The sequence below is a fragment of the Pseudopipra pipra genome, chromosome 4 (assembly GCF_036250125.1).
Source record: "Pseudopipra pipra isolate bDixPip1 chromosome 4, bDixPip1.hap1, whole genome shotgun sequence".
Lineage (NCBI taxonomy): Eukaryota > Metazoa > Chordata > Aves > Passeriformes > Pipridae > Pseudopipra > Pseudopipra pipra.
In genome coordinates, this window is record NC_087552.1 from 66,680,744 (window position 1) to 66,705,137 (window position 24,394).

Sequence of the window (24,394 nt, forward strand, 5' to 3'; positions counted from 1 at the left end):
TCCGCCCGCCCCAGGCTGCACCGCCCCGCGCTCTTGCGCCACCGCCCCCTCACAGCTGCCTGGGACTACAAATCCCAGCAGGCACAGCGCGGCGCACGCGGGAGAGACGTCGGTGCTGCCGCGCGGAGCCTTTTGGGATATGTAGTGCGCTAAGCCTTCCCCGGACTCGTCCCAAAGCGGGAGGGGAGAAGAGTGTCAATTATCGCGGTAGTTTGGCGGAGATCTCGCGAGAGGTGTGGGGCTACCGGTGTGCATGTGGTGCTCCTTGGCACTGCTGAGGGGAGAGCGGGGTCTGTGCCGCTTCTTCGTCTTCTCCTCCTGCCTCCCCTTCGCTCCTTCCTCCGCTCTGCGGCCCTCTGGCTCTCACGGAGAGTGGGGAGAGCTGTCCCGGAGGGCAGCTGTCAGGCTGAGGGGCAGTTCGGGGAGGTTTGCCCCCTCCCGGCGCCATTTTGCTCTCCCCGTTCGCCCCCCCAGCGCTGTCCCCGCGCTCTGAGGGGCTGAGCCGCTGCCTCCCCTCAGCCACGGGCAGCCAGAGCAGAGATGGGGAAGGCGGCGAAGAGGAAGAAAAAGATGTCAGGGCCCTCCACAGCCAAGGGCCCCGTGAAGTCGGCGATGGCCGTGGTCAAGAGTAACCCCTTCGAGGTGAAGGTTAACAGGCAGAAGTTTGACATCTTGGGGAGGAAAACCAAGAATGATGTGGGGCTGCCTGGTGTCTCACGGTCCAAGGCCATCAAGAAGGTAAGAGGACATCCAAAACAGGGAGAAGGGATAGCGTCCCTGGATGTGGGGAGATGATAAGGCTGGAGCCTTCTCAGGTGAGATAAGGGACCACCTTCGTCGTGCACAGGAATGTCTGGTCACCTCCGACTGCTCGGCAGATGATGGGGAGCTCTGGGAATGGCTCCCGCTAGTGCAACCCACAGGATTCAGGAGTACAAGTCTTCCTTATGGCTTGTGTGGGAATGATTCTCTTTTCAAGTTACCTAGATCCAGAATACAGTGGCATGTGCTGTCGACGAGCAAATATGGGACCAGAGTGCTGTCAGCGTTCATTGCGTTGGTGGGTTTTGGTGATCACAGGATGTTAAAACTTCTTGATAATGATGCTGATAATGATGCTTGATAATGGTGAAAGCTTGAGAGGGCTCTAAGGTCTGAATGCAGGGAGAAATGTGTGGATACAAAGAAGCTAGCATTGACCTGGAAACAAATGCGGGTAACCTTTTGTGAACTGATTAAATAGTCGTGTTGTAGAAGCATGCAGTGATCTGTCCTCTGCTCTCATAAGAATGATAGTACAACTTAACAAGACTAAATCTTTTATTCCACTTTTGTACCGTTCTAAAATTGTCTCTTTGTCTTTCTCTGCTTCCATCACCAGCTACCTGTCTAAAATCTGTAATGTGTAAGGGAGAGCATGTCCTACTATGCATCTGGGATTCCAGCAGCCTGCCTTATCCTTGGGTGAAACACTGGATTTTTCAATGATCTGTCCCTTCAAACAAACCAGCAAAGAAAACCTCTGTAGATTCAATTAAGGCTGAAAAAAGTATAATTTGAAAATGTGCCCCTGAGATTCTCTCTGACATGTTACATACATTCTGTTTTCAAACAGATTTAAAGCACTTACTGAAAGGACAAGTGCAGCAAAAGCAAATGGATAGTTTGTCATTTTGCATGTGAGAGGTGATGTATTCAGTGATTTTTTTAATCAGTAAGAGAGGTAATCAGATAATTGATAAACAAAAGTGCTTTTCAATATCTAAGTACATATTAAAGTACATACACAGTGTTTAAGCTGCATGATAATTATATTTTGTGCAGGAAGTAAATACAAGGTAGAACTGGCACAATAGGAGATGAAACCTGAGCTTTGGTGTCATCTGAAAGTTGTGAATGCTCAGTGAGGCTGCAGAGGCCTCATGTAGGAAACAGATCCTTTTCTTCAGTGCAGCACTTTGCCAGGTCCTGGCAATATGAATGGCAAGAGTAACTTTACCTAGGATTCATTTAATGTGTTTTCAATAAAAATGGATATTTTTTCAACCTAAACACAGCCAAGATTTTCTTTTTTAGAAACTATAGTATTTTCAGCATGACATTATAAATTAGCTTTCAGTCTTCCTTGCTATTTGTCAAGATTTTAGAAAACTTCATGAATGTTTTAGATCACATTTTAAGAATTGGAGGTTTTCTTTCATGGTAAAGTGAATCAGATGCTTGTCATGAATTAGATCACTGGCATTGAAAAATAAACCTGTCTCCTTACTTGTACCATAAGTAGAGTGCATTGTAACCAGGCATGGACCCACTTGGGGTTGTTATGTCTTAAATGAAAAGACCAAAAAAGGTTCAGCTGACTTCTTCTGGCTTTTTTGGTTTCTTTAATATAATATTCTTTGTTTCCTAAGCTTCAGACAAATCAGAATTCTTTAGCAGAAAGGCACATTTTTTATATGTGATCAAATAAAGGTGAGATACAGTGTAACATTTTATCTTCACATGGGCAGCTTATAAGAGAACTTAGTGACACTGAATATATTGCATGAGCTTCCCATCTTTTTTTCTCTTTAATTTTTCCTTCTCTTTCATTGTATTCTGATAAATTATTACTATATGATGGCAACATAAAGCTTGTTATTTTGACAGGATACCATGGAGCCTTTTTTGCCTTGACTTAGAAAGCAGTTACTCTCTTTGTTTTTTTTTAATTTTATCTCCTTTTGTCTTTTTCCCTCTAGCGCACCCACACATTGCTGAAAGAATATAAAGAAAGGGAAAAGTCAAATGTGTTTAAAGATAAACGTTTTGGTGAATATAACACCAATATAACTCCAGAGGAAAAGATGATCAGACGATTCACTTTGGAAAGACAGGTAAACTATAGGAGTTTAAAGAAAAGAAAGCAAAACAAAACCAAACACAAAACCACAAGGAACTCTTGACTTTTGAGAGCACCCTCTTAGCAGATGATTTTGCAGCACAGTGCTTTATTTTTGATTTTATATGTTTGGAACTTATGAAAAACTAATTTTTTTGTGGGAAGTTTTTTCATTAAATCTTTCTGGTTTTGTAAGACAACTTTTTGCAGGATAAATTTCTTTGAGCACTGACATTCAAGGAAGCCAGTTATAAGCAGATTCATTGATTATTCATTGATTATTTGGTTTTCTTGAACTGCTTTCACTACTGTGATGTGTGAATTGAATTAGGAAAAGGCAGCAACTGTCAAGTGTACTTTGAGATTCCAGTACAGCTGGAGAACAGCAGCCATTTCATTTGCTGAGTAGAAGAGCTCTGTAACTTGCTGTCATTCTGTAAAGTGAATTGTATGCACAGTACTCTCCTTTCTGCCTCATCATACTCAGCCTCCAGAATTGAGTAGTGTAACATCATACTCTGCTGGTAATTTGTATAGCTTTAAGGCTGTTTCATTAGACCTGAAATGTAGTAATTAGAAACTGATGTTACAGATATAGATAGAAGTTAAGCTGCTTTATGTTTCCTGAGTTAGTCCATTTCTACATTAGTATAAGAGAGACATGATACTCCCTCACTTAAGGTTTAATATATTTGTATGAAAGTATTGGTCTGGTAATGCTCTTATTCCAGTCTTGAGTTCCAGCAAAACACTGGAATAAGAACCTCCTCAAGTAGTACTAAAAATACAGGCTGTGTTAATTTGTTGTCTGGGAGCTAAAGATCTTTTGATATTTAGTGGGTGTTTTACTGTTCTTAGCAAAATTATGGAAAGAAGAATATCTATAATCTTAATGAAGATGAAGAATTGACTCACTATGGCCAATCTTTGGCAGAAATTGAGAAACTAAATGACATTGTCGATAGTGACAGTGACACAGAAGAAAGGGGAACACTGTCAGGTAAGATGTGCCAGCTGGTGTCCCACTGCTGGTTAAACGTACATCATTTGTTCAGTCCTGTCTCTCAGTGAGGAAGAATATTATGTACTTGGTGGGAATGTTTAAGCTAGATTTAATTACTTCTTAACCACACACAGACCAGCTCTCTAGATTTTAGCAGGTGTTAAGTTGGACATACCTACCTGGCAAGCTTCTTTACTCTGTGAGCTTCTCAGCATGAAGCTCACCTGTGTTTTGAGCTCTTGGGCCAGAGTCTGAAGTGTGAGTTTTCTGGCTGCTTTCTTGCACCTCTGAACCTAAATATTGGAAAAAAACATGTCCCTACTTCATACAAAATGTTTGTTAGTGTAAATTATGTGTCTAATATAATCTCTTTTGGTACAGCCATTCCGTAGGGATGGGAATAATGCTTGATTGATTCAATAGTTCTAATTGCTCCCGTTCTCCAAGAATAGGGAGATACTGCCCCAGCAGCAGCTCTCCTGCAGTCATGTATGGATTTGAAAAGGATTCACATTCTACTTTTTTTTTCCCAGCTGAATTAACTGCTGCTCACTTTGGAGGGGGTGGAGGCCTCCTTCGTAAAAAAGTATCAAGTGGGCAGGAAGATGAAGAGGAGGAAAAACCTAAATCTAGGAAAGAACTCATAGAAGAGATGATAGCCAAATCTAAACAAGAAAAGGTGAGTTTTTAGCCCTGAAGTACAAATGAACATGATTAAGAAGCTGTCATGATTCCTGTGTTTGCAGAATAGAATAGTAGTGACATAGAAAACAAAGGAGGAAGCTGTCTAGGAGAAGAGTCTGAGCTCCTTAAATAAAGTCTGTCTGACTCTGTAGGCATTTCAGGAGTAATAACTTGAGTATCTACCATTCTTTTGTATCCCCAAATCTCCCATTCTGTTGACACCTAATTTGGTTTCTGTATGCAGCTCTTGTATCATTCAACATAGCTCTATATTGCTGCTTCTACAAAGAATGTTTACACCTTATAAATGTTAAATGTCTGAAATTATTCATTTGCTAAAGACAGCATTTTGGTTTTGTGCTGTAAATGCTGTGTCATGTCCATCTGAACATAACTGCTGCATTTGGTTTTGTTTTGTTTTTCTAGCAAGAGAGGCAAACTCGGAGAGAAAGTACATTAGAACTTACAGAAAAACTTGACAATGACTGGAAGGAAATCCAAACCCTTATGGCCCGCAAACCCCCAAAGTCAGAGAGAAAGGACAAAGAAGTAGAAAAACCCAAGGTAAGGTTTAGTTATCAAGTCTGAAAGAGGCTGCAGGCTGAACAACACTACTGACTTCAGCTTATTTGTATGATAAATACGTTTTCTTGAGGAATTAAAATTGTTGAGAATGCTGACTTGGTTTGAATGCCTTCAGGGTGTTCTTTGGATAAAACAACTCATACTTGACAACAGACATTTCCTTGTTGTAAATTGGATTCTATCTACAAAAAGGGAGTGGAAATATTTTACTTTCGAATAGGTATCTTTTTCTATTATTTTTATTTTATACTAAGGGAAATAACTTTTTAAATCTAAGAATAGGTGTTGTGTTGAGGTTTTTTTCTTGTAGAAATTCTGTAGTATCTCACAGAACATTGTGAATTCTTGTTTATTGCTTTGCAGTAGAATTCAGTTTTTATAAGATCAGTTAATTAGTTCAATCTTACATTAAAATTGATCTCAAAGTATCTTCTATCTCAATAGAAGATACTGGATCAAAAGCTCATATTTTGGTATGTTGGGTTTTGTGTTTAAGATACTTCACAGCATGCTGAGACTCCCTGAATATCAGCATCCCTTTTTAAGTTCTTTACGCTAAATTTCTATGTAACTGAAATAGCAAAGGCTTAGCTCATGTCTGACAGTATAAAGTGAAATGCAAATTACTCTTTTATTAATTTATTCTATCTGTGTTTTGGTAATAAACAATATTTTAAAGTTTTTTCAAGTAATAAGTAAACCAGTTTTAATTTAAGATACTATATTTTAGTTTCTCAGTGGTGACTCCAGTAGGGGAGGGGGAAATTCCAGGAGAATTTCTGTTCAAGTGTTCATTCCATTCCATGTCTTAATACTGAGTTGAATGTTCTTGCAGCTTGCTTTGCAAGCAGTCTTTTCCTTTTATCTTGACAGTCTTATTTCTTAGCTGTTAGTCTGGCAGGGGGGTGGCTGCAAAGCAGAATAATGAAACTTGAGATAATAAACAATCACATAAATATTTCTTTAGCCTGATGAATACGATATGATTGTTCGAGAACTTGGATTTGAGATGAAAGCAAAGCCTTCAGAAAGGATGAAGACAGAAGAAGAATTGGCAAAAGAGGAGCAGGCACGGCTCCAGAAGCTCGAGGTAAACCATTTATGGCTAAGATTGTTTTGGGGCCTGCCTTTTGGGAGTGACTGCTTATATTGCTTGACCTTAGGTTGATAGTGGCTGTACTAAACTGCAATTTGTCCAGGGGGGTGAATTCAGGAAATTGTCTGTTTGTGTTTGTAATCTGATATTACAACAAAAAGCCCCATAGGCTTAGTATGTGACTATGGAGGTTTATGAAATGAGTCAGTTTTTCTTCAATAAAAATGTAATGTTACTTTGATTTGCCTTTAAATGTTTTAAGTTATTCAGAGTTGAGAGCTGCTTCTAAGTCAGTGGAGTATTGTGTTGCACAGCAGTTGAATTAATACACTGGCAAGTCTTTTATTGTTGTCTTCTGGTGTTACTACTGCCTTTCAGCAGTACCATCCAAATAGCCTTGCTTTGCAGAGGAATAGGATTCTTTTGGGAATTGTTGCATGCTACTTCTATTGCATGGAGCTGTAAGTCTTATGGAAAGATGAAATAATTTGCTAAATGGTTCTTTTTTGATTTGGTGTACTAGGGACACATGTAGGACCATAGGGAATTCAATACCTTCAGGTTACCTCAGAGCAGCCCAGTATCTAATAGCAGAACAGAGAGAATGATTTATTTTTTTTTTCTTTTCTGTTCTCAGTATCTTGTTTGATCCTCAGTCTGTATCTCAAAAATCTTAGGATATGGTTGTGTTTACTACAAACTTGTTACACATACAGGAATCAGACAAACACTGCAGAATCACAAAATGCTTTAGAAGCTTATATTTTCTAGTAGTGATGTCCCATAAGCAAAGCAGATACATTTTAAATTGAGGGAACACAATGCATCAGGTAAACTCAGTTTTAAAGTCTTCCAAATAAGCTAATCCAATTGACTGTGTGCTCCTATCAGATTGCACTCCCCACAAAATAATAAGTTATCATCAACTTTTTCCCGTAATTTCTCAAGTTGCTGGTTTGGTTTTTTTTCAGCAACTTTTTGAATAATCCCAGTGAACTGTTTTCTTTCTTTGATTTTCTTAGCTGTAGTAATTGAGGGATCTTCCATTTTGGTGTAGTTACTGGATTGATGTAGAAGGCTCACATCTTTGTGCAATATTTCTTGTTAAACGCAGGCAGATCGACTGCGTCGGATGCGTGGAACAGATGAACAGGCAGATAAGAAGAAACCCAGCCACGTGTCAGCTGATGATCTGGCCGATGGCTTTATCCTGGATAAAGATGACAGGCGGTTACTGTCTTACAAGGTAAAGTTTAACGTTTCTGATTGTTCAGAGTTCCATAAAGAAAATAGGAAAAGCAGTTTAGAAGTGAACTCTGTGGAGACATTTAGTCCAACCTCCTTCTCAGAGCAGGGTCCACAGTGAAATCACCAGTTTACTCAGAATCCAGTATGTTCTTGGAAAATCTCCAAGAATGGAGGCTGCACAGGAGTTGTGCCCTGACTGTCCTTACTGTGAAAAGATTTCTCTTTATATCCAGGCAGAACAAACCCAGGTCTACCTCTCCTCATAGGGCAGGTGCCCAGTGCCCTGGTGATCTTGATGACTTTCTGCTGAACTTGCTGCCCTTTATGGATATCTTTATTGTATTTCAAGGCCCAAAACTGGAGACTCTGTTCTCTGTAGCCTTACAACTGTCTAGTAGAGGGAAATAGTTGTTTCCCTCAGTCTACTGACTATATTCCTGCTATTGCAGTAGCCTTCTCCACTGCTGGCCTACTGGGTTGAGAGGAGGCTTTAACCCTTCTGTTCATTTTTTGAACTTCCACTGTATTTGGTAACAGCTTCCACCATATTTCAGCCTGGGGATGAGTGGGTTTCTGAAAGAACCCTTCCCCTGTGAAATAGTTTTGATTAAGGTGGCAGAGCAACATAACCTTAGAGCTGATGTGTGAGTCACCCTGACTGTGGTGCACATGTGTGTATATGCTGATCCTCTTACACACAAGTAGCAAGGGAACTGCTGTTGTCCTCAAAGGGGAGCATACAAATTATGGATATGAGTTTAAACTGATGATTAATAAAATCAGGATGGGAACAAATATTTATCTGATGTGGTATTTTAACACATAGAAGAATTTTTTAATCAAGAATGTTTCTGTAAGGGATGTTGAATTTTTTTTCATATCATCTGTTAGTAGTTTTTTCTTCTGTGTTGATTCTTTTAGTCTTCATATACTACTTCCTAGTCTTCCAGTTTCTTATAGCCCCTTGGACATACCTACTATTCTTATATCTGTATGTAGATATGTTTTCTCCTTTAAATCCCTTCTTGGCTGCCACTGCTGCTATTCACTGCTTGGTCTGTTCATGTGTATTTGAGATAGCTTTGCATAATGCTTCTGATGAGGTGCTGACACTTTATCAGTGTTTTAACTGGCTTGTTTGCTCTACTGGCAGGATGGAAAAATTAATATTGAAAATGAGGAGGAAGAAAAAGAGGAGGAGGAAGAAGACGAGGAAGGTGGGGAAGAAGAAAATGAGAATGAAGAAGAAAGTGAAGATGAATCTGCTAGTGATGATGAGGATGATGCTGCAGATAGCCACTCTGATCTTGACTCTGACCTTGAGAGTGAAGAAGAAGATGCAGGGAATAAAGAAGAGAAGAAACACAAGACAAATGAAAATGAATCACAGACTGTGGAGGAACTAGATCCAAAAAGGGAAGCTGCAAAATCAGAGCTGCCCTATACTTTTGCTGGTAAGCAAAGGACTGATCCAGAGATACCTGTTGTCTTCAAGGGGCTTATAAAAAGAAGTCTCTTTCTCTGCCCTGTAGGATCTACATTCATACATGAAGTTTTGCTTCGTGGTTGTCCTCTACTATTCCAAGAGTAGCCAGTAACTGCTGTTCTAAGTGATCAGGCCTAGTCAGTTTTGAGCAGTAGGAACTGGATCTGTTCCATCCCAGAGCTGTTTCTGCTCCTCTGAGCAGCCTTAGAATTGAAAGATAAACACAGGAGAGGAAAATAAAAATAGCCAGGCTCCTTTCTGAAGGCAACCAGAACATCCAATCCAAAGTGCTACTGTTCTGCCCCAGAGAAGCCAGAAAGTATTCTATGATTTGTACTTAAATGAGAAAAACTTACTTTCCCAAGTGTTTGGACTGACTTTTTTGTCAGAAGATGCTTGGAGAGGCAGGTTTATTAATTCCTGTGGTGTAACATCACAGTATTGTTAGAGACACTCAAAGTTTGACTAGTTTTGGGTCTGTGCCTAGCAGGAAGGAGGAGGCACATTTCAAGTAGTACACAAAACATTCATTAATATTAAATACATAATGGATCTAACTATTGTCCTGGTGTAGATTCTCTAATCTGTTGCAAGATTAAACAACCTTTCAAACAACTTCCTTAAATGCTTGTGTTTTTCCATCCAAAGGAGATGACTTATTACACAAAGCCTTTTAAATTGCATTCAGATTTTGCTTTAACCAGAAAACAGTCACATTAAAATAACTCAAAAGTTATTCTAATAAAAGTTATTAACTCAACCAGTTAGGTTGTTGACTTTTGCAAGAAACTAAATATATGCCAGGGTTTTATTTTCTGACTTCTGTTCATAGATATAATACTACATATATGCTGAGAGGTTATTACTGTTTAAATTTAAAACCTTTATAGGATCTTTTTTTTCTGAACAATAATATTTTCAAATTGGAAGTTTTGTTACACATTCACTTGAATTAAAGCTATAAAGTTTGAGATTTTTTTCAGGTCATTTTTTGTTTTTATTTTTTAGTTCCTGAGTCCTACGAGGCATTTAAGTCTTTATTGGCTGGAAGAACAATAGAACAACAGCTTATTATACTGGAGAGAATTCAGAAATGCAATCATCCAAGCCTTGCAGTGGGAAACAAAGCCAAGTTGGAAGTATGGGGGGTTTGTTTTGTTTTATTTAAAATTAACTTTGAATTGCAGAGTGAATTTTAATAAGTGTTCAGGAAGCAATATAGAACATACATGTTTCTATGTTGTGAATAGGAGTAGAATCAACAAACTGTTCTTCATTTTCTAAGTCTGTATTACTGTTCTTTTGTGCTGTGTAAGAATATGTACAATGAATAAAAAACCCTAATAATTTTAACATTATGCTTCTTGCAGAAATTGTTCGGCTTCCTTTTGGAATATATTGGAGAGTTGGCAACTCTGGATTTACCAGAGCTCAGGACAATTGACAAACTGATCCTGTAAGTATTAAATCCTATGGATTTTTGCCCTTTTATGATTTAGAGAGAAAAGCTACCTAGAGTAAAGCATAGATATTGTTTCTTTCAAATACTCTGTAAGGCTTGTTGGCAGCTGGTAATTCTCCACCTTTATAAGGTTAACTTTTTTCATATGTTGCTTGACCTGTTAGTTATACCCAGATATTTTCGAAACCTCAGAATGTATTTTTTGATCTGCAAAATGCTTGTCATGGGTAGTGGATAAATAATACCATATATGCATGAAACTCCTGTATATTAAGTTATTTAGACTACTGGTAAAGGGTTTTAAGATTTGCAATGACAATGTGCAGTTTCCCTTGCAATCTCTGATTTTTTTCCATGGATTTTCATTCTGTGAATTCACTCAGGGAACTAGATGAAAATGGAATTAAGGAGTGTTACAGTAAGCTCACAGGAAAGTTCCAACTAAACACTTGGCAGGAAGTTGTCGATTTGGCACTGTTATCTTCAAATACCTGACAGGGAGTTAGTCTGTGACAAGAGAGCCAAGTTTGCCTCAGAGGTATAGGCAAAGGATAAGAGTCAATGGACATGGGCTGCCACAAGGGAAATTGCAATTAGATTTAAGGAAAAAAAAAATGTTCACAGCAAAGGTACTGAATGTTAAAATGAGTTTCCCAGAGAAGCTGTGAAGATACACAAAACTCAACAAAGCTGTGAGCAACCTGACCCATCTTCGAAGTTGGCTGTGATTCGAGCAGGGGTTGCATCCGATGATCTCCAGAAGTCTCTTCCAAGCATAATTAACTTGTGATTCCTATCTTGATTTTTGCAGGATAGACAGCTTTCTTTCAAGGAGTTATTTTATGTAGTTCTCAGCATTTTTATTCCATGCTAAAGTCAGTGAGTTTTTAAAAATCAGTTATGTGCAGTGTTAGCGTTCATTGCTCAGCAAGAGCACTGACCCAGTGATATTGTCCCACATGCTGGGGCTTTGTACAAAAGGGTAAATACATTTTGGTTGTGTTCTAGAACTGGGATTTATTAATGTCACTACAGACATATTTAACTGAAAATACTGAAAGAACTCTGACAAAACAGATGCAGATTGCAGACTACATATCCCTGTAGGCACCAGCCATAGGCCAGGAGCTGACCTAACGTACTTTGGGGTTTTTTGTCTTGTTTTCAGTACTAATTTTGCTAAGCACATTGCTGCCTTACATGTTGCTTAATATTGCCTAAGAGTGTTTTGAATAGTGGGCTGTTTAGTAGTATAAGCCAACATACCTCAGTGTAGTAAAATCTAAAGGTAGGAGATTCAGAAGGATGTGTTATAACCATAGCAAAGATTTGGAAGTATATTTTAAAGTTTTTCATTATTTTTTATTTAAGATTTAGAACAACTCAAACCAACAACTCAAAGATTATCTCACAAAGCCCAATGAAAAATATATATCTCTTTAACTAAGGTGTTACAATAATAATTATCTGCATATCAGGTGGCTGTTTCTAAAAAATAATGATTCGTCTCGGGGAATTTGTTATTGCTATAATAAAGTGCTTAAAAATCAGGTTTTTATTGACATCATATTAATATCAATGGTGTAACTTGATTATGACTTACATTTCTTGTTAATAGGCCATTGTACAATCTTTGCCAGATGTTTCCTGAGGCAGCCAGTGACTGTGTTAAGTTTATCCTTCGAGACGCTGCTCATGATATGGAAGAAGTGATTGAAGTCAAAGGCCGTGCAACACTCCCTGGTTTAGACACGGTAACAAACCCATATTGTCAGGATAATCTCTTTCCATTAGTACAGAAGTTCCAATAAATGCAGGATGATATTAAATTTTATTTTGAATTTCAAAATATGTAGTGAATTATTAGCATCTGCGACTTCTTAGGTTTCTCAATATTTTAAATTGCTTTTCTGGAGATAAGGTGTAACAAAAATCCCCACAACAACAAGAAATACTCACCCCTGAGAAACAAACAACCCACACACATTCTTCAGAACAGAAGTGTGAAGCAGTGATATTAATAAGGGGGAAATATCTTAAAGTTGCCATTCCAGTTTCATAGCAGAACATTGTTTTTTTTTTCCTGATGAAACTTAAATGGGTAGTTAGGAAGAAGTGATTTTATCAGTTACGTCCTGATTTCTCTAGTTGTTGTAAGTGCAGATGTTTAAAAAAAGTGCTCCATGGAAGTGCAGTATCTCCTAGGTTAAAAAAACCAAAACCAAAGCAAAAAAAAACCCAAACAAAAAACCTCACCAAGAAACTATTATTATAGGTATAAAAACACAACATTTCTTAGTACTTTACATATGATAATGTCCAAATTAGTGACTTGGAAAGAATTGGTCTTTCCTCCTTATATTAGTAATATCCCAATTTCATTGGCCATGCTAAATATGAACAGATCCCTTTTGCAATGCCTAGGTAAATGGCTCTTAGGGAATTCAAGAATGGGGCATATGGAAACTGAGTGGTTTTTAGTTGTAGCAAAAACTTCAAAGACAAACTGTAAGTCTAATTCGAAGGGAGCTACTTTTCTGTCTCTCAGCTTGATGAATTGCTGCTGCTTAATGGAATAATTAGACTCTTGAACTAAACTGAAGGATTTGCTTAGAAGGCTTGGTTCTTACAGCTTGGAAGATGTTTATATTGAGCTCTTTTGAAGAGTCTTTATTCAGGATGTTTTGGATTTTGCAGGAAATGTATTGTAGAGAGCTTTTAACTTCTATTTTTAATTTGTCACTGTCACCCTTATGACACCAGTCACACTTCTGGCTTTCATTCCCTTCACTGGACCTTTCCAGGTTGCAAGCCATTGTTATCTTTTAGGATGAAATTATATCACTTCCTATTCTGAAAGCATTTGTTTGAATGAATGTTCCACAGAGCTGTCATAGTTGACCTTTCGTGTGCCTACTGCGAAGCTGAAATTTGGAATGTGACATATAGTAAACAAAACAGTTCAGGAGAGTATTTGTTTACAGCAGAAGCTTCACAGAGAGAAACAGAGCTAAAACAATAAAACTTTACTTGCTTCTAGGTTACTATGTAAATATCCACTTAGATAATTATCAGAATTACCTCCAAACTGATGTTTAACTTCCTGATGGTCTTGACAGGTCACTTGTAGCTCTTTATTTAGCAAGTCTCCTTCAGCAGAAGTGTACCTAATCACTGTTCAGTTCTTTTGGCTGCAACTGTTATTTGTTGGTGTGTGGCAGTGCCTGAGGATCCTGGTCACTTCACTGTCTGTGGCGAGGACATGTTGAAAGGTGTCACAGGTCCTGTGTGGCCACTTGCTCCTGTTTTTGTGGTGTGAGAGTATGTGATTGTGGTGGGCTGGAGGGGGTCAGATGTTCTTGTGGTGTAAATGGGGTTGGGAGGCACAGTTCCTTCTCAGTTGTTCTTTCAGCTGCCTCACTCAATGAATGCAGTGTTGGACCTATAATAGATATCCCGTAACAGATAACCCCTTTTGTTTCAATAAATAGGTCACATATCATATCAAATTTCTCAAAATTATGTATATTGTAGTATTTATGATTACTACCTGGCAGTTACTCATTCAAAGTTACATATGTGTAAAGGCAAGATCCTGGGATTAATGTCTTAACTGTATTTTGCCTTATTTATGTGCCATCAGCTTATTTATTTGAAAATTACATCTCTGCTGTTTCCAACTTCTGACTTCTGGCATCCAGTTGTAACACCTGCTTTTATCTACATGAGTCAGCTCCTTACTAAGGTATGTCTGTGATGCTGTATCTCAGTCTATAACTTCATTTTCTTATTTCTTCCCAGGACTCCAACTATATATATATTAGCATAATGTATATAGTGGCAATGTACTGAAAAGGCAGCTTTGTGTTTGGTATAGTCACAGGTAGTAATTGGAAGAAAAAAGGAAAGGGAAAATACCCTTGCAAAGTACAGTCCATCTCACAAAACCATGCCTACTCATTTTTTCAAGCTGTCACACAAGTATCCCTCCTATGGTGAATTACATAGGACTAATAGAACAGACTGAATGAAATCTGAAGTCATTAGTGGTTTCTCTTTCATATTGTTACATTTGTTCATGCTTGAGAAAAATTATTTACTTTTAAATTGGCAATATTGATTTTCCTCGAAAGTGTACCTAATGCAGTGCATTGAGCTAAAATATGTCCTTATTTTTCTATCCTAATATCCTGTTTATATGTTTCTTGAGCTAATTGTTCGATTGCTGCCAAGTTGCTCTGAGCCTTCTGTTTCCTTGGTTCATTTCTAAAGAACGTATTGTTTGTGGTTTTAGCACCTTCTAGTGGCTAAACCAGTGCTGACAAACATCTTAGTTCTGCATATAGTCTTGAGTGAGGGCAAGGGAAAGCCAGTATGGTTTTCATCTAAGATCAGAGAGAGTAATTTTACAGATTTCAAATGTTTACAACATAGTTAATACTTCATTTTTTTGGGGAGATCCTGTAGTTGTGATATGTAGACTTTTAATTAGGAATATTTTCTGCTTTTATTTCTTTTAGTGTCGCATTACAACATTGCAAGATGTTATTAAAGGGTTATTTATATGCTGTTTGTTCCTGGAATATGTATCTCTCTCCAGAAGATTTGTACCAGAACTCATCAATTTCCTTCTTGGAGTACTTCACATATCTCTACCCAAAAAACAGGCCCAGGGTGAGTTTGTTTAGAGTAAATGAGTATTTATTTTAGAGTAAACCTTAGGATTAGGGTTTATCTTTTAAATTCCAATACAAATATTTCACACTGATTTCATTGTTTTTGAACAAAAGGCCAAAATCATCTGCTAGTTTAGCCAAACACAACCTTGATTCTTGGGCATCTTGTGAACTAGATCCTCTAGTGTTGTTGGCAGGAAGGAAAGAACTGAAGTTATTAAAGGAAATGAAGTCATGTTGGCCACAGTGCAGTATTTTTGCAAGACTGTCATTCTAAATATTGTGTGATTGGACTGTACTTGGAAATTTACAGTTCCTAATGGATTCCTGATGAGTACCCTGCAACTTCACAGTGAGGCAGCAACTAATGCTGCAGACATCCTCCCTCTTCAACCAACAGCCCTGTCACCAAGATAAGTGAGAGAAGTATATCACAAAGTTATTTATTTGACATGATTTTGTTGTAGTGTAACAGAGGGCAGCTATCCCCACAAGCAGGATTAGTAACAGAAGTGTGTAAACTTAGCAACTTGCACAGACAGCAGAGAGAATAAAATGATCTTTTCAATGTGATCCATATGGTAGCAAATTTTTTATATTTGCCAGTCTTTCTCTTTGACTTTTTATTTTGGATTAGTTTGTCTTTAAAGTTATTCTGGTTCTGGGGCTTCTTTGTCGACAAGTTCAATGACAGTAATTCAGTTATGAGGAACTTTGTCAGAGCATAGTAGCTAATTCCTGTGTTAGTATCTCTGGCACTGTGAGTGTCACAGCACATGGGAAGAGAAGCATGATATTACCAACTGAAAAAATTCAATTATTTGGCAAACTCACATGATATCTGGGATTTAATGGACTACACACTATCTATTAATATGCTCATCACTCTTGATAATAAAGAGTCTGTTCTCTAGGTAGTTTCAACAGTGTGGTGAGGAAGGTTCAGCTTCTGTCAGTATTCCAGTACATCTACAGTAGTAGTGGTAGTCTTTGCAGCTCCATTCTTTTCCTTTCAGGATTTTTATGCCTTTCCATGCTGGCTTTTTTTTTTTTTTTTTTGCTTTTTAATTCTTGAGCTACTCATGATCCTGTTTCTCAACAAGCTTAGCACTGCAGTTTCACCTTTATTTTCTTGTATGGCTGTACCCTACAGACTTTTCCCCAGCTGCTTCTCCCAACCTAGCAGTTTCTTCTGAAGTGTGAGCCAAGGTTACACAGCTGGGCTACATCAGAGCTAAGCCCTGGATTCTCAGAACACCAACAGCTGAACTCTTAGAAGGAGGTGGGAAGAGGTTATGGAGTGGGTGGGTTATGTAGTACTTTAAGTATTTTCTCCTTTGTGTACTCTTTTAGGAATACTTGATCCACAAAGGTTTTTGGTACAGTTTAAATAGAGGATTCTGCAAAATCAGATAAGAAACTTGAAAAATATTTAGTCGTAATTGATGATCAATTATTACTTTTAAAAAATACTTCTTTATATCTCTGTAATTTATTTTGCATTTCTGCTAGCAGTGAGGAAAAGCTCAGTACAAGAAACATTAGAGGCACAGTGTTGTCTTTGAGAATTTTCCAGTCAATGTTGATGTTTTGAAGTTCCTAAAGTATCCAATCACGTTTTTAAATATTCATGGTGGAAGTATTGCTGATAATTATGATGGTTCAGCTATCACCACAGAGTGTTTTAGAATGAGCTGACATGTACTTCTCTGGAATGTTGATACACTGTCACACCAAAAAAAATTCTCGGGCTTCAATTTTAACAGTAAGTAGAGTCAGCAGATTAGAACTCCTGCTGTTTTAATTTTACAAGCTTGATCCATGAATTTGTCACATGAAAAAATATATGTAATACAGTTTCATAAAAGGTTGATTGTGTGATTTAGACTAAAAAAACCTCAATTATTACCTGAAAGAAGAAAAGCTGGAGGTGGAGGGAGCGGGAAGGAGTTGTCATTGTTGATAGCCTTAGCTAATGGAATTGCTAATGAGATCTGCCATCCTCTCATGAGTAAAGCAGATAATAAAACTTACATATCTTGGTTCCTGATCCTGCGTAAGTCTGTATGGGTCGTAATCTCTCACAACTTCGGGTCTCCAACCTTAAGAACCTTCATTGAAATGTGCTGTCTTTTGGCCATGTACAAGTTCTATAACATGTAAATAATCTTAATTTAGTTTGAAAAAGTTTTTAAGTAAATTCCACTGCAAGCTTGCAGGACATAAGGAAAACAAAGAAAAAAAACAAAACAAGGTCCATCATAGAGACTGGAAATTATTTTGTCCCTTAGCCATGAAATTCCTCAGGTGCTTCTTTGGTGTTGCTCTATAAGTAGTTTCACATATCAACTTATGATCGGAAGTATAGGGATCCTTTAGTTTTTCTGTATGCTCTGCTCCAGTATATATTCTGTGTTCCATGCTTTTCCTGTTCCTCCTTAGCTGGAGTGGGAGAGGAGTTTACAGTGTGTATCTGAGGGGCCCTGCTGTGAGCCCACAGGAGAGGCTCAGGGATTAACTGCAGCTGGGGGCTCTCCCTGCTGCAGCTCACTGTGTTTCTTGACCACTTTCTGGTCAAAGCCATCTACTTGTAACTCCATGGGAAAGTCCTATGCCTACCCTGTCCTCTTAAGCATATCCAGTGCTCCATCCTCAGTGGCAGTTTAACTGTGCATCCTGTTTTCCACAGGGCAGGTGAATCTATGTGTCCTCACTTTCCCCATACATAGAATGACTCAAAGAATCACAGAATGGTTTGAGTTGGAAAGGACTTCAAACACTGTCTAGTTCTACCCCCTCTGCCAAGGGCAGGGACACATTCTACTAAACCACGTTGCTCAAAGCCCCATCCAACCTGGCCTTGAACACTTCCAGGGATGGGGCATCCACAGCTTTTCTGGGTAGCCTATTCCAGTGCCTCACCACTCTCATAGTCAAGAATTTCTTGCTTATATCTAATCTAAATCTACCCTCTGTCAGTTTAAAACTGTTACCCCTCATCTTATCACTACACTTCCTGATAAGGAGTTCCTCCCCATCTTTCCTGTAGGCTCTGTTTAAATGCTGGAACGCTGCTGGAAGGTCTCCCCAGAGCCTTCTCCAGGCTAAACAAGCCCAGCTCTCTCAGCCTGTCCTCATATGGGAAGTGGTCCAGCCTTCTGGTCACCTTCTTGGCCTTCCTCTGAACTCCCTGGAGCAGGTCCGTGTCCTCCTTTTGCTGGGGGTCCCAGAGCTGAACACACTCCTCCAGGCGGGGTCTCAGGAGAGAAATCAGAGGGGGAGAGTCCCCTCCCTCACCCTGCTGCCCACACTGCTTTTGGTGCCACTCAGGGTGTGACTGGCAGTTCCTTATCTACTGAGTCATACTGAGTTTGACACCTGTCAGATCTGTGCTTTGTACAGATCCAGGTAGATGACATCTTTCCTTATCCACCAACACTGTAATCCTGTCATAGAAGGCCACCAAATATGTCAGGCACAATTTGCCCTTAATGAAGCCATGTTGGCTGTCACCCATCACCTCTTCATTTCGTGTATGTTTTAACGTGGTTTCCAGGAACATCTGCTCCATAATGCTGGACACAGAGGTGAGGCTGACCAGCCCATAGTTCCCTGGATCTCCCTTCTTTCCCTTCTTAAAAATGGCGGCAGTTTTTCCCTTTTTCCAGTCACTGGAAACTTCAGCGGTCTACTACAACTTTTCAGATGTGTTGGGGAGTGGTTTAGCAGCTTCATCTTGCCAGTTCCCTCAGGACCCTTGGATGAATCAGGTCTCATGGACTTGAGCACATTCAGGTTCCTTAGTCTCAAACCTGATCTTCTGGTGGGCAGTACTTCTTGGTCCCTGCCTTTGGATTCTGTGACTAGAGCACTGGCCTACGATTGTACCAATGCTCCAGTGTTTTCAACTGTTTTAGACAAATTTAATACTAATAAAAGTATTTTTTAAGGTTATATGATTAAAAAGGTAAAATGAGTTGTTCGTCTTTCTTCAGAAAGAGTGCTTAGAATTGATCTTGTTTAATGATTGTTCTTGTTTTTCTAGGCTACACTGTAGTGCACCCATTTACACCGGTGGGGAAAAATTCAGAATTGCTTTTGGTGTGTGATAAGGAGGATCTGGAAAGTTGGCAAAAGCAAAATCTGCCATTGGGTATTGTGACTAGATTAAAGGAAACCAGCAGAACAGAAATGAATCATATCAGGTACGTAGGAACTGTGAACATAAGAAATACCAAATCATCTGTTGGATAATCTCAGTGACAGTGCTCTTGAGGAGTAAAAATAGGAGTAATGGATAGTCCTGCTGTGGTTTTATGATACTACTCTGTAGCATAGAAAATATGCTAATCTTTTGCCAGAACATTGTGCAGAGCACTTGTTGGAGTGCTCAGACCTTCCATTTGGTTTTGGTACAGCTGTGAATTGATGAGGATGATGTAGAGACAGAGGAGGTGCTCAGTACTTTGAACTGTCAAGCTCCTCAGAATCAAATAATTGTATGTATATACAAACATTATGTTAGGAAGTATAACATAAATAGTAAAACACTGAAATTAGGAAAGAGCACCATTAAACATGTTCATTAACCACATTCAGCCTCATTTTTCACCCTGGCCTTATGCTATGGTATCACTTACTTCAGGGATGAGTAAGCCTTTTGTTAAGTTCTAAAAGAAAACTGAAAACCAAAATTACTAATTCTGTTTCGACAAAGTTTTAGAACTTCAGAACCTTCACCAGAACACTGTTAGAACTAGTATAAAAAAATCTTACTCCTCATAAGTGGCAAATACACAATACTGGTTTTGCTTAGTGCACTGGCATAAAGGTTTGTTTCTGATAGATTTCTTGGGTATTTGCTTAGAAGGGTGATATTTTTGGTCTGAATTAACTATTTCTAGCTGTCACGGGTTCTATCAAGCAGTCTTAATAATAGATTCTGCTAACAGTCCCAAATTTAATTAATTCAGTTCCTTTTATTTGAAAATCCATTACAGTTTTTGCAAGTGAAATTGTTAATTTTTTTGTGCATTAACAGGTTATCATGTCTAGCCCTGTGTTTTGACCTTATTAAAAAATGTGCAGCTCTTTATGAGTCTTTACCATCATTCCATGAAATAATGCATCCTGTCAGAATTCTCCTTACACAGCATGTGCCAGTGAATGAATATCCTGAAAAAATGCAGGTCAGTACTCCTCAGGAATGAAATAATTGATATGTGTGTTTTACTAATAAATTCTGTGATCTTCATCTGTGCTTAAACAAACAAAAAAACAAGTGTAAGCATCAGTGAGATTTTTTTCAAGAGTCAGGAGTTTGCCTTTTGTGCTCTTCAAAAACAGTAGTGATGTTTCTGTGGAAAAACCAAAGAATAGCAGAGAATGTTTAGAAAAGCTATTTTTTCATTGTGTGTCATGTCTATTGAAGAGAGTAGAAATTGGCTTGTAATAATGTAGCATTCCATGAGTGACATAATTTATAGGAATAGTCTAACCATCTGGTTGCTCTTGTACATTTGTGATGAATCTGTAAGACTTTGGTACAACAAATAGGTGTACCAAACTGGTGAGGTAAAATTTGTAACTATTTTAGTAAAACTAACATGCCTGGTCAGCTACCTTACTTAAAACATGGCAGTTGCTTATTTTCTAGCAGTGAGGTTCTAGTTTTTAATCTGTCTCTTCTGAATGTAGCAAAATTGTCTTCTTCTCAAAGAGGCATCATAAAATGTCCTTAGAGAGCAGTGTTTTCTTGCATAAATGTTGCTCAATGGCCTATATTTCTGCAATCAAAATAAAAAAAAAAAGAACAATCATTCTTAAAATTACCCAGAAAGGCAGAGTCTGAGTTAAACTGCCTTTAGTCTTGTTTCTTCCTCTGTTAGGTGAAAATACCTGCAGACCTTTCTTATAGTCCATGATACCATCTTAATAGACTTCCAAAAGCTTTTAAAACCTATCCAGCCTGGATTACAGAATGTCAGTGTTAGTAATGTCCTAATGAATAGCGGTGACTTTACCCAGAAAAAGATTATATGAGGAGAACATTACTGTTCATTCAAACTACAGTAGCTTGTGACTTACAGTGTCTTAGATATGTTTTAAAATTGTAATTTGTTTTGCATTTTCAGGAATGGTATCACAGTGCTCTGAAAGAGCTGGAGACCAAAGTAAAACACTATACCCCACTGATATGTGAGAAAAAGAAGCCAGTACCATTGAAACAGTATACACCTAAAATTGTGAAAGTGTAAGTAAAGAACACTGGATGCAGAGGAGAAATGCATTTAAACATTAAGATTTTGGCACGCTAAAATGGATTTGGAAAACAGGACGCAAAACAGATAACTGTTTTTCTGCTAGATTTTCTGCATAATTCACGGGGGGCCAGCTACTTGGGTGGTAGGAAGGGGGGGAAGAAAAAGGAAAGAGGAATTTTAAATGCAAATTTTATCTGTGGGCAAAAATAGCACTGGAAATCAACTCTTGCCCATATAATTGATTGTAAATCAACAAATTTAAAGAGTGCTCTGTCAAGCAGTCAAATCAGAAGAACAAGAGTGAGTAGTTCATGCGTATACGAAATATATGAAGGTAAGAATGGATGGTGAAAGCACTGAGGGATTTTCTGCACCTTAGTGCAAAAAATAAGGCAGTCTGTTCTTGTACTCTGCATCAGATAAATAACCATCAGTCAGATGAAGTGTTCCTTTACTTGCCTACTTCTTTTGTTCCCCCAGCCAAGCAGCTTTCTACCTTCCAACAGTAGCAGTGACAGAAAACATTGGAGTTTTTCCCCCCTTTTTTCACAGTGCTTGCAATGACCATATGCATTTTTCTGTTCTGTTTTGGAATTAGATTTTAATAACACCAGTTTAGTTTTGTAGATAATAGAACAGTATTCTGATTCAGGAATTCTGCTTCATATTGGCTCCTGACTTATTTAGCCTTGTTGGTTATCTGCAGGGGCACAAATTGTCTGCTTTATTTACTGTAGTAATTGAAGAGGACAGCTTTCCTCTGCCGTACACATTTATCCCCAAGTAACTGATCAGACTTCTTCTGTAAAATGCATTTACAGAGAACATCTGCAAAAACTTCAATACACTGGGAGATTCCATCTTTTCTCCAGAGATTTTTTGTTCTCCTGCTCTAGCTTTTTCAGTCTGTTCAAAGAGCAGGTCGTGTGTGGGGGGTTGAAGTGTAAATGTTGTCTGCTGGTTGTTGGCATGATGATGATGTGCAGTTAGCAGGTCTGGCAGGTGTTTTTCCAGTATGTTCGTTGGGTGGCTCCTTTTTTTGCAAGTTAATTATATAACATGCAGGAATTAAAATACTGAGTTAGTTAGTATTCATTCAGAAACTTACTCCTTATTAACATGAATACGTTGTGTTTGTTAAGGTGTTCTATGCTCACACATACATTCTCATTCCAGCTTAGAGTTTGGAAGAAAGCAGGCAAGCAGCAAGAAGGAGCAAGAAAGAAAGCAGTTGATTCAGAGGCATAAACGTGAACTTAAAGGAGCCATTCGTGAGATTCGGAAGGATAACCAATTTCTGGCCAGAATGCAACTTTCAGAAATCATGGAGAGGTAATGTAGCCGTTGTTTCAGCACCAGTTTGGGGGCTCTTCTGCTGTGTGTTCATTTCTTTGCTGCATGCCAAGGCTGACATTAATGATCAGCCATACTAAACCTAAATAAAATGGGACAATTTGAGGAAAAACAAATCTTTTCAATAGAGATCATTTGAAGTGTTTTCAACTTTGCAGTTTCATTTTTCTAGTTTGAGATGCATAATGTTTTTATTTAAAATACGTGTTGGTGAAATGTAATAGTTGTGGGGGTTTTTATGAATTAGTAGTTATTCTCTTAGTGTATTAACTTATTTTCCCTAATACAAACTTTCTGAATTTTTTTTCTATGTTGTTTGTTTTACAGAGATTCAGCCAGAAAAAGAAAAGTGAAAGAGCTTCTTGGTAGCCTTGCTACACAGGAAGGTGAATGGAAAGCAATGAAAAGGAAAAAATGGAAGAATTAAATGGGACTGTATACAGCAGAAAAGTTTGGTTTTACGGTCATAGAAAATACCCCAATCCTATGGCTTTTGAATATATTTTAATTGCATTCTTTGGATGCATTCCTTTTGAGGAGACAACATCATCAGATCTGTCTGAAAACGTGAACCTGCTTATTGGGAAAATCCACAGCTTTTCATAAGGAAAATAAAAATAACACTTTTGTATGTGGCATACTTCTATTTATTTTAGTAATAATCAGAATTCTTACCTGTGTGTGACCAGGTTTTGACTAACTTGAACTACAGACACACACATTAAAAAATTGTACAGCAGAAACCTTTTGTTACATCAGGCTGAGGACCAGTCACTAGCGGAGCTCCATTTTAGGGCCAGTTCTCTTCAACACCTTCATAAATGAGTTGTCTGCAGGACTTAAAGGTGTGCTGAGTTTGCCGAAGAACTAAACTGGGAGGAGCTGGTGACTCCCTCGAAGGCAGAGAGGCCCTGAAGAGAGATCAGGGGTTGTCCAAAGGGGGACAAGAAAGATGGTGAAGGGCCTTGAGGGGGAGCCATATGAGGAGCAGCTGAGGGCACTTGGTCTGTTTACATGACTTGGAAAGCAGGACTACCTAGTCTTGCTTCAGCTGACTAGTCAATATGGTCTGATAGTTTTGCTATTGCTGCTCTTATGTGAAAGGAAGGTCTGGTTATTTGAACTACAAAGGGCTTGGACAAGCTTGAGTGTTGGCAGACCCTTTCTCATAAAGTTTCTCTTAATACAATCACATTTACGAGTTGTCTCTTTGTTGCTCTTAAAACAGCTTATAACAGGCCTTTTGACACATGTGTTATCAATTATAAATCTGTATTTAATTAGCTGAAAATAGAAACTGTTCTGTAACTACAATCAAGTCATCAGACACGAAAAAGGAAAATTACCATTTTGCCCTTAGTTCAGGTAGGTTATCTGCCACCATCAGCTGTCCCAGAGAATAGCGACCCTGAATAGGAATACTGTAAAGAATGGGGTGAGAACAAAACTGTTCATCTAGAAACTGCATAAATTACCTTATTTATGGCAGCTGGATGCAGTTTGATATTCTCAGTCATGCCTTGCAGAAGTTCTTATCTACCATGGTGTGTCCCTACTCTGTGTCAGCCTCCACCTTTCACCATCAGCCGCTGCTGTCTGGAGGTGCTGAGGCTGCTCTTTCAGATGGGCAAGGTTTTGGACTGGGAAGGGGTGGGCA

The 24,394-nt window shown here is 38.5% G+C and overlaps 1 protein-coding gene across 1 annotated transcript; it reads left to right on the top strand.

The window, feature by feature from the left end:
- The first annotated feature begins 237 nt into the window (after positions 1 to 237).
- NOP14 (NOP14 nucleolar protein) lies at positions 238 to 23,368 on the top strand. Its single transcript, XM_064653356.1, has 18 exons — positions 238 to 738; positions 2,742 to 2,876; positions 3,740 to 3,881; positions 4,418 to 4,563; positions 4,995 to 5,132; positions 6,121 to 6,243; positions 7,364 to 7,495; positions 8,651 to 8,951; positions 9,992 to 10,122; positions 10,354 to 10,439; positions 12,064 to 12,199; positions 14,089 to 14,190; positions 14,966 to 15,119; positions 19,167 to 19,326; positions 20,163 to 20,310; positions 21,256 to 21,374; positions 22,561 to 22,716; positions 23,065 to 23,368. The coding sequence occupies exons 1-18, from the start codon at positions 541 to 543 to the stop codon at positions 23,162 to 23,164; spliced, it is 2,607 nt and encodes an 868-aa protein (XP_064509426.1). The 5' UTR covers positions 238 to 540; the 3' UTR covers positions 23,165 to 23,368.
- Positions 23,369 to 24,394: the final 1,026 nt, after the last annotated feature.